This window comes from Carica papaya, chromosome 7 (genome assembly GCF_054855325.1).
Source record: "Carica papaya isolate Zhongbai chromosome 7, ASM5485532v1, whole genome shotgun sequence".
In the NCBI taxonomy this organism is placed as follows: Eukaryota; Viridiplantae; Streptophyta; class Magnoliopsida; order Brassicales; family Caricaceae; genus Carica; species Carica papaya.
The window spans coordinates 4246732-4256186 of NC_142315.1; the positions used below are offsets into that span (position 1 = coordinate 4246732).

Genomic DNA, 9455 nt, shown 5'->3' on the forward strand with positions numbered 1-9455 from the left:
TCAGTCCCACCACATAACCAACTTTTATATATACACGTATGTGTGTATCCATATATTCGTGTACATGTGTGTACATATATTCCCCTCCTTTCCTCTATAACTAACTAAATTGTATTACCCGGTTTGTCCTCAGCTGCCTCATTATCATGCCTCCTTCCATTCCTTCTTTACTCACCGTTACTCTCTTGCTCTCATTCTCTCTCTCTCTCTCCAAACCCGCCGGCCGCCGCCGCCGTGAACTCATAGTCGATTACTATGCTAAGTCATGTCCTCAGGTGGAGCAGCTAATCGCTTCACTCACCTCCCAACACTTCAAGGAAGCTCCAGTTTCAGGCCCTGCCACAATTCGTCTCTTTTTCCATGACTGCTTCGTCGATGTACTAATTCTACATCCTTCTAATCTCTCATTTCCCTGCATTAGGTTATATATGCCTTTAATTGGATGTGGTTGCAGGGTTGTGATGGCTCAATATTGATAGCAGCAAAGGCGGGAAGCAAGGAGTTGACAGAGAAAGATGCAGAGGATAACAAGGAATTGAGAGGGGAAGGGTTTGAGATTGTAAGACAGGCAAAGGCTGTGTTGGAGAGTAAGTGCCCTGGGGTTGTGTCTTGTTCAGATATTCTCGCCATTGCAGCTAGAGATTTTGTCCATTTGGTTAGTACTCTTTTTTTTTTTTTTTCTTAAATTAATTTTTTCAACTTTACTGATTTCCTAAACTATGATCTTCTACCCAGAAAATTGTGATTAAACTTGTCAGGGTTCTTCATTTCTTAAATCTATTTTTTTGTCTGTTGATTGTTTGTTTGTTTGTTTGTTTTATGTGCAAATTAATTAGTAAACATATATAGAACTAGTTAAGAAACTAAGAGATCAGAGAATTGATTTGCTACAAAGAATCTTCCAAGGAGTTGGCTGATGCTAGTGCCAAATCTGATGTGTCATTTTGTTTTTGTTCTTTCTTCTTGTTTTTTTCCATTGTTATTCTTCTTCTGGGCTTATATCCATTTATTATTTTGAAGAAGGCATTGTTCTGACAAGAAAATCCACTAAAAAATTTTTTTCTGTTAAGTTGTATGTTTATGTGGAAGTATATATATGTGCACTATACTATACATTGTCTTTTGAGTTATATGCTGCCGCTGAGTGTACAATTTCAAGACATGATTTAACATATTTGAATTCATACACAAAGTGGGATCCATCACTAACTGTTTGAAGATGGGACATATGCACTGAAAGCACTATGTAATTTACTTATTTTTTTAAGAATTGTAATTTATTTATTACAGCAAGCACAAACATGTTTAACAAGATCCCAATGTAGGAAGTTGGGAGAAATGGTGTTTACCCATTTCTGCAGATCATGATAGAAAAAATCAAGATGTACTTATATATGCCTGTTTTGTCTTTTATTCAAATTTTTGTCCTTAAGAACAAAAATCTTCTGTTAAACTTGTCATATTGCTTTTGTTCTTGATTGTTGATTATTGAGCAAACAAAGATAAACTATCCTAGCCTCCAGTCAAGAACATGCCAACCAATATTTATTAGATTAATGGCAATAATTCATTACTATTACTATCCTTGCACAAATCTCTATGCAAATATTATTCTGCATTAAATATAATCCTTTGGTAAAAGCATCTAGCTAAGAAAAGGAAATCTCAATGAAGTTCTTAGTTCTCCAGCTTCAGAAAGTATAGGGATTATCTATATATATATATATTTAATGATTTTGACAGCTAAATTAATTTAAATTTTGTAAATGAATCAATTTTTTGATTAAATTGTTAATATTTTCGCTTATTTTTATGAGAGTATGAATTTAAGTTGAAATGTGCGTTTTATGTACACTTATTAAAAAGTTACGGTATTGATTGTATTGTTATTAAATATCACTTAATTAAATTTTTATTGAAAAAACTGTAATTTTTTGAATTTGCAGGCTGGAGGGCCTTATTATCAAGTCAAGAAAGGAAGATGGGATGGAAAGATATCAATAGCATCAAGGGTTAAATCCAACCTTCCACAATCAAATTCAACAGTTGATCAATTGATCAAGCTCTTCAGTTCCAAAGGTTTAACCATCAATGATCTTGTCGTCCTCTCTGGTGCACATACAATTGGTTTTGCACACTGCAAAGAATTTGTTAACAGACTATATGATTTCCGAGGCACCAAGCAACCGGACCCTGCAATTGATCCAAGATTGCTAAAAGAACTAAGAATGTCATGCCCTCGTTTTGGAGGCAGTGCTGATGTTGTTGCACCATTTGATGTCACCACCCCATTCTTGTTTGACCACGCTTATTATGCAAACTTGGGTGCCAAAATGGGACTTTTGGCATCAGACCAAGCCTTGTTTTTGGACCCAAGAACCAAGCCTCTGGTTCAGGAGCTTGGGAAAGATAAGCAGAAGTTCTTTCAAGCTTTTGGTGTTGCTATGGAGAAAATGGGTTCAATAGGAGTAAAGAGAGGAAGGAGACATGGAGAGAAGAGGAGGGATTGTAGTCTGCACGTGTGACAACCATTGTTTATTATCTCTTTGACTTGTTATTTTAAAAATATTTCATTGGCCAATTTCTTTTATTTTTCTCTAGTTTTATTAACTTTGTTATGGTTAAAAAAACTAAATTATTTGTACTTATATATTATAGCAATATATATTTGTTACTTTTAAAAGTAAGAATCAGGAATGTAACATTGAAGAAATAAAATATAAAAAAATGAATAGTACAATTTTTTCCTGCTCAAGCATTAAAAAAAAAAAAAAAAAAAAAAAACACTGGTATCTCCTTTTACTAATTTTTTGACAGTGAACCACTTTTTTCACAGTTTTTATATATAATAACTGCTGTATTTAATTTTCTAATCATTTATAATTTACTTTCAGACTTTATGGGTCACAATGTTTTTTTTTTTTATGAATTAATTTAAGAATGAATGTGGAAGTTATTAGTTTATGTTTTTGTTCAGATACTTTTATAATTTTTTTTTAAAAAAAGAGTAATATGAAATTTAGAAAATAATTATTAAATCGAAATGCTTTTTATAACTTTGTTGACCTGACCAAGACTTTTTTTTTCTAATATATTCCTAATTAAATTAAATTAAATTCTAATATAATACAATGGGCACGAATTAATTATTGGATTATTTTCTTTTTTTTTAATTCAAAAACATACTTTCGAAATAATTATTGTATAATACATACATATTAAATTAATGGAATAAAATTCTAATACAAATTAAGTTGTAAGGTTTATAAATATTTAGTTATTTTATTCTTCCCTAAATATATATCTTTTAAAAAAATCTGTATCCTTTATTTTTTTTCCTTTATATTTTCTAATTGCAATATTTTCACAGCAGCTTCAATTAATTATTGCTATTGAATAATAAATAAATCAATTGTTTATTTTTTAACACGATTCTTTGTGTATAAACTTATTAAGTTAAAAAATTAAATCATGCATAAACTTACTTTATGCAAAGCTTTAATAGTATTCCAAGTAGTAATAAATGGAATTGATTAGTCAAATATTTAAACCGATATAAAAAACATTTAATCAATTATTACTATTTTTTTATATGAAAAATATATGTTTGAATTTTATAATATTTTAAATTCTATTTATCCATCTCTATTGATTGGTATGAAAAAGAAAAAAAAAAAAAAAACCCCCCATGTATTCCCTCCGGTTTACTACACCCTCCTTTGCCACCACAACGCGCACTGGGAGAAGAGCAGCTCACCACCAGCACCTGCAAGTCAAAGCCATGAGAGCCGTAGTTCAAAGAGTTTCCTCTGCCAGCGTCGAGGTCCGTATGCATATACGCATATAACACTGCATCTTGTGTTTCTTGCCTTTTCTTATTGTACGCACCGTTTGGCGAAACCTTGCAGGTGGACGGCCGTATTGTATCGGAGATCGGAGCGGGCCTTCTCGTCCTCGTCGGCCTCCATGAGTCCGATACCGACTCCGATGCCGATTACATGTAATCTTCTTTTTGTCGCAAATAATCCCTGCTATATTGAAGAAAAATTCTCTTATTTTTCAACTTTTCTGTAATTGATCATTTGCGGCAAAACATGAAAATTCTCTTCTATTAACTTTTCTATAATTGATTATTTGTTGCAAAAGATGAAGTGATAGAAATGAAATTGTCAGCAGATGTCGTAAGGTTCTTAACATGAGGTTATTCCCCAATGAAAGGACGGGTAAAGGATGGGACCAGAACGTAATTTACTTCTCTCTCTCTCTCTCTCTCTAGGTTTTCCTTTTCCTTTTGGTTATCTTTTTCTTTTTTATTTCGATTTAATTATTTTAGACATTGTTGGGGTTTAATTAGAATTAAGTGAGATTTTATTTGTTTCGCAGGTTGTGCAGAGAAATTATGGAGTTCTACTAGGTATAGCTTAACATTTTGGTTTTAGCTAATCAATAATTTCTGTTGAAGTTTTATCGTTGCCTGAGCATTTCAGTGTTCTTTTTAAGAGGGAATGCAATTAAATTTGGGTTTCATTTCATAAATTGGTGGATGTGCTTCGGAGTTTCTCTCTCTGGTAGTGTTGATTGCTATCAAGCTAAATTTTGCTTTTATGGAGAGCTCTTTAATTTATCGAAAATGTTGGAATGAGAAGAAAATATGTTCTAATGCTGTATGTGAATGACAGTGAGTCAGTTTACATTGTATGGATTCTTGAAGGGTAACAAGCCTGATTTTCATGTGGCGATGGCGCCCCAGAAGGCAAAGACATTTTACGCCTCTTTAGTTGAAAAGTTCCAGAGATCGTACAGCTCAGAAGCTGTGAAAGGTATTTCTATTCTCTGTTGTTGTTTGGCTAATATTACAGTGTCAATGTCTAGTAGATAGGAGCAGACCAGGTTGAAGTGTTTTGCATGATACAGTGAAAACTAGAATGATTCTTGGAGGGAAAATGGCTGTTGAGGTAGATTTTGCATCTTTTGGTTGATCATGCTAGTTGTTTGTAATGATTGTTTTTATGCTTTTCAGTTCATTTATGTTTTGTTTTTCTATAATGAGGTGGTGGATGATCTATTATATCGAAAGAGGGAGGGAGTCTTGTACAAGGTAGACATGGAGAAGACATGATCATGTTAGTTGGGGTTTTGTGGATTACGTGTTGAGGATGGGTATCCGGGATTAGTGGAGAAAGTGAATTAATTCCTATGGTACTACAACTCCTTTTGCAGTTATAGTGAATGGGGGTCCATCACTTTTTTTTAAGTCTTCTAGAGGTAGATAGGGTGATCGGTTATTGTCTTCACTCTTCGGAGTCGTTGATGGAAGTGTTAAGTATGCTGTTATTGAGAGCGAGGGAGTTGGAATTATTTACAGGTTTAAAAGTAGGCAGAGATGATCACATCTCCAATGATCCACTGATCCTCACTACACTACCTCCTTTTAAGATCCTTGCAGATCAGTAATGCCCTACTACCTTCCTCCTTGCCATGGACCCTAAAGTTGCAAAAGATAGAAACAGTCTCTCTTAAACAATTAAACAGTTTCAGAGGTTGATTTTCCCGGATAACAAGAATATAATAACTAGCCACTCGCATTGCTGGAAGGTCCTACCACTCTAGTTAGCTTTTCCCATAAACTGGCAATCATATTGTTATGCATGAACTCAACTTTTGTCTCTGGAGACAACTGACATCACCTTCTGATTTTTTGAGGGACACTTTGGTAACTGTTGCCTTACCTGAATTATTAACCGTAGTCACATTGTAAGATATAATAATGTTAGTCATCAGAAGTATTGAAGGAAACGCGGCATCACCTCATTGGAAGTTCTTCTTCGTGAATCATAATTAACCAAATATTCCAATCTCTTGAGCTCCTTAGTCCTCCATTTTCTGTCCTTTCAAAGATAGAGAATTTGAATGCTACCATGTTCGCGAACTTGGACTAATTTTCAGTCAATCCAAACAAGTCCATGACCTGATTTTTTTTCATGAGAAGTAAAAGTTAAATATTATTAATAGATACCAAAGAAGTGCAAGCCTGATACAAAATAAGTACATGCCTATCCAAATATCAATAAGTCCCAAAATCCTCGCAAGTATAATGAGGATGACTCTTGATAAGAAAGCCTAGGATTTGGAACTATAAATTTTAAATTTGTCAAAAGTAGACTCTATGTTCTTTAAGCCTTAAATGTTTTGTTTCTTTGCTTTCAATGACCCAAAAGGTAGCCAAGAGGGTAGACCTAAGCTTTCACTGAAACATTTTATCTCTTGGGATGCCTCTCCATGCCGAGAGCTCCTCTTTAACTAATCTGGCCACCATCCAAATGAGCCCCAGTAGACTATAAGCCATAGACCAAAGTTGATAACAGAAAAGACACTAAAGAAGAATAGCACCCATTTTCCTGAATTTTTCGCCTTTGGATCAGGTCTCTATTGTTAAAATGCATTCCTTTACCACTTCTTATGCAAAAAAGGCACCCTGGGTGAGGCATTGATCTTCTAACTCTGCTTTGACACAACTTCTTGCTAGCTCTCTCATTTTTATCCAAAGTGTAGGTAATGGGATTTTACAGAGAAACCCCTTTGGGCTTTGGCTTCCAGAATGGTTCATCCAAAGCCTTATTATATTTTTCACAATGTGAAAGAAGGTAAAATAATTTAATATAATCATTGACCTCCCAGTTGTTGATGTTCCTCATTAGATCAGCTACTCAGTCACCATTATTAAGGGATCCCAAAAAAGACTCTGCCACAGTAGATTCTTTATTACGGGGAACAGAATATATTGTAGGAAACTGTTGCTCGAGTGTCCCGCCTTCATTCCTTTCTTTCAGCCAGAAACTCACCCTTTGACTGCTTTACATCTGACGCAACTTCAAAACTGCCCATGCAAATGTTCTTCCAGATCCCTGCATGATGTGACTGACTAGATCTTTGAAACCACAATATCAAACGAGCACCATTCTAAATTTTACCAAATGTGGTGGATTTTGAAATATGTTTTTCATGTGAAGGAATTCTGTTTACATATTCTTCCATCGAATTAAGTGTGTATTTATAAAGACTGTAAAATTAAGGTTTTCAAGTGAAATATGCAAAAATAATTTGTTTGTTCCAAACATTCCGTAAGTTTGAATTGAAAATGCACCTCCAGATATTTGAGATGGGAGTGAAGGTGGATTCAACATTAAACTTGTTATATAATATTGTAATTTTGCAGTTTTATAGAGATTGGAAATGAATTTTTTTAAAGGGTGGAAGATTCAAATTAGTTATGTCATTATGTGAAGGAATAAGCTAAATATTGAATGAAACTTGAGCAAAATGGATGGAAAGAATTCTATAAAATATTACGTGATAAGATGTGGACAAATGGATTGGTAAAATCTTCTGTCTGTGCTCTTATTTCTGATTATGTGCTACTTATATGTTTTATTCTCTTTACAGATGGTGTATTTGGAGCAATGATGAAGGTACAAATACCTCACCCAGGTGCCATCTCAGCTTTTTCATTCTGGTATTTTTTTGTCAATAACTTGTATGTTTCAAATGGTATGAAGGTCAATCTGGTTAACGATGGGCCAGTCACAATGCAGCTTGACTCATCCCAAACATCAAACTAAAGTAAGCTTTGCTGGGCTGAATGAGCTTATCAACCATCTTGAATACTAGATCAGTTTTACATTCCTAAAACAATAGAAGAATGACATGTTGATGGGTTATTTTATGGTGACTTGCAGGCTGTTTGGCTTAATGTAGACACGACCTCAAATTGAGAAACTTGGGGATTGTGTTTGGATATAAGTGATTATTGCCAATGAAAAAAACAGGTAGTTAAGTAAACCTATTAAGAGAAGTATTCACTTAAATTACTCGACAGAGCTAAGGTAGAGGTGTCTTTTTTGGTTTGAAATACTAAACCTGCCCTTGTATTTTTTAAAGTTGGTCGAATTGGCCCATAGACAATTCTGTGTTCAATTGGATCTGAAATCAGCCTTTTGTTGATGAAAGAGTGGATAGCCTTATTCATTACTAACTTTCGTTAGCTTGTGCAGACATTGGCGTGGCAAGTCACATGAAAATTTTTATACATGTGGAAATTCATGTGATATTATGGTATTAAGATCATTTTATTTTTTTAACTTTTTAATAATGATATTCTTTAATTATTCCATAAATTTGAAACATGAAAAGCCCTAATCCTAATAAACCAACACGTCTTACCCCCTTCCTTTCATGCAAGACCTACCTTAACCATCCAATCCTTTTTCTCCTTTACTGCCGTTGGGCTTCTCATCTCCTGAGAAAGTCTCCTTATTTGCTTCGTCAAACTTTAATTTTTTCCCCCAAACTTTGATCTTCCTTTCGCCTAAGACAGCATTTCTAGAAGCTTCTTGCTGTGCAACAAGAGATGAGACCGATTGAGATTTGAGGCGCAGTACTCTAATCATTCGAGATAGAATTAAAGAGGTTTTTGTCCTTACCCTTTCCGCTCTGAACCTCTTGTCCTATATCCTTTTTGGTGCTTCCAAATTGTTGCCGCACGTTGCTCCTCTTCCTAGATATACTAGAGGATGAACTTTCACTTGCTATTTGCCCTTCTCGGTGTGCTCTTTGTCTCGTATAGGGAGGTTGCTCATTCTTTCCTCTTAAGTTCGTTTAGCATTCCTTGATTAGAATTGATCAAGCCCTCTCAAATTTGTTAGATGACGCTTAAGCAAAAGTGATTGATTGTTTTTTTTTTTTCCTCAACTTCAACAAGATTATTATACTCTTATTGAGATACTATTTGACAATAAGATTGGTTCCTTACCCTAGAACTTGGTTAATTATCTTTTGGGTTTTCTGAACTTCTTGTTTTATTATTTTGCAAGTATTCTCCTTGATTAGTGTACAGAGTGTGGACTTCTCTTTGTCATCATATATGTTTTTGCGTTTCCAATAAGCAATACTAATTGAGTCATATCTTGAAATTGGAGTTGACCAGTAGCAAATGACATAGCTCATGACTTGATAGATAGACCGAAAAGCTGAATGTAATAAATGAGCTGAATGTAATAAATGAAATTAGCGATAACTTATTAGACATGCATTAATCAGTGACGTAAGATGATAGTTTTAGTTAGAGAAGTTGGCTAGTTATGGATGATGTCGTTAATGATCTAATTGATGAACAAAGAAATTGATGGATGATCAGGTTGATAGAGCTTTCTTGAGAAGAGATACCTATTAAGATGAACAAGTAATTTCGGGTTTCAAAAGGGCTACTTCTAAGTTCAATCAGTATTATAGTATATGAGAGAGTAGGACAAACTAATATATTCATAGTGTAAAGAATATTTATTTCCATGTTTTAAAATTTATAAGGTGTTGATATCTATTAGTTTTTTATAGCTCCATTATAATATTTGCCTAGAGTTAGTGGATTTATTTAGTGACTTGAATAGCGAGTCTGAAGT

At 34.1% G+C, this 9455-nt stretch overlaps 2 protein-coding genes and 1 long non-coding RNA gene across 4 annotated transcripts; 2 read left to right on the forward strand and 1 right to left on the reverse strand.

The window, feature by feature from the left end:
• Nucleotides 1-64: 64 nt before the first annotated feature.
• Nucleotides 65-2748, forward strand: LOC110822016 (Peroxidase superfamily protein). Its single transcript, XM_022052016.2, has 3 exons — nucleotides 65-377; nucleotides 455-655; nucleotides 1947-2748. The coding sequence occupies exons 1-3, from the start codon at nucleotides 147-149 to the stop codon at nucleotides 2523-2525; spliced, it is 1011 nt and encodes a 336-aa protein (XP_021907708.1). The 5' UTR covers nucleotides 65-146; the 3' UTR covers nucleotides 2526-2748.
• Nucleotides 2749-3654: 906 nt separating this feature from the next.
• On the forward strand, nucleotides 3655-8032 carry LOC110821916 (D-Tyr-tRNA(Tyr) deacylase family protein). Of its 2 annotated transcripts, none has more exons than XM_022051886.2 (8): nucleotides 3655-3823; nucleotides 3909-4000; nucleotides 4177-4243; nucleotides 4384-4414; nucleotides 4680-4820; nucleotides 7444-7469; nucleotides 7557-7620; nucleotides 7737-8032. In XM_022051886.2, the coding sequence occupies exons 1-7, from the start codon at nucleotides 3689-3691 to the stop codon at nucleotides 7617-7619; spliced, it is 555 nt and encodes a 184-aa protein (XP_021907578.2). In that variant the 5' UTR covers nucleotides 3655-3688; the 3' UTR covers nucleotide 7620; nucleotides 7737-8032. The 2 variants fall into 2 exon arrangements, with proteins under 2 accessions (XP_021907578.2, XP_088063263.1); XM_088207137.1 differs by having other exon boundaries at nucleotides 3786-3823; nucleotides 4147-4243.
• LOC148252894 (uncharacterized) lies at nucleotides 6768-8731 on the reverse strand. The gene is made up of 3 exons (XR_015813174.1): nucleotides 8481-8731; nucleotides 8246-8393; nucleotides 6768-6905 (listed from the first exon to the last, which is right to left on the reverse strand). It is a non-coding gene; the product is annotated as an uncharacterized LOC148252894 (long non-coding RNA).
• Between the last annotated feature and the right edge of the window lie 724 nt (nucleotides 8732-9455).

What these genes read in the sequence shown, in the direction of transcription:
- LOC110822016 (XM_022052016.2), top strand. Translation starts at nt 147, where the DNA reads ATGCCTCCTTCCATTCCTTCTTTACTCACCGTTACTCTCTTGCTCTCA. An exon ending in TCCATGACTGCTTCGTCGAT is followed by an intron (nt 378 to 454) that starts GTACTAATTCTA and finishes ATGTGGTTGCAG; the next exon opens with GGTTGTGATGGCTCAATATT. An exon ending in CTAGAGATTTTGTCCATTTG is followed by an intron (nt 656 to 1,946) that starts GTTAGTACTCTT and finishes TTGAATTTGCAG; the next exon opens with GCTGGAGGGCCTTATTATCA.
- LOC110821916 (XM_022051886.2), top strand. Translation starts at nt 3,689, where the DNA reads ATGTATTCCCTCCGGTTTACTACACCCTCCTTTGCCACCACAACGCGC. An exon ending in TTTCCTCTGCCAGCGTCGAG is followed by an intron (nt 3,824 to 3,908) that starts GTCCGTATGCAT and finishes GAAACCTTGCAG; the next exon opens with GTGGACGGCCGTATTGTATC. An exon ending in AAATTATGGAGTTCTACTAG is followed by an intron (nt 4,415 to 4,679) that starts GTATAGCTTAAC and finishes TGTGAATGACAG; the next exon opens with TGAGTCAGTTTACATTGTAT.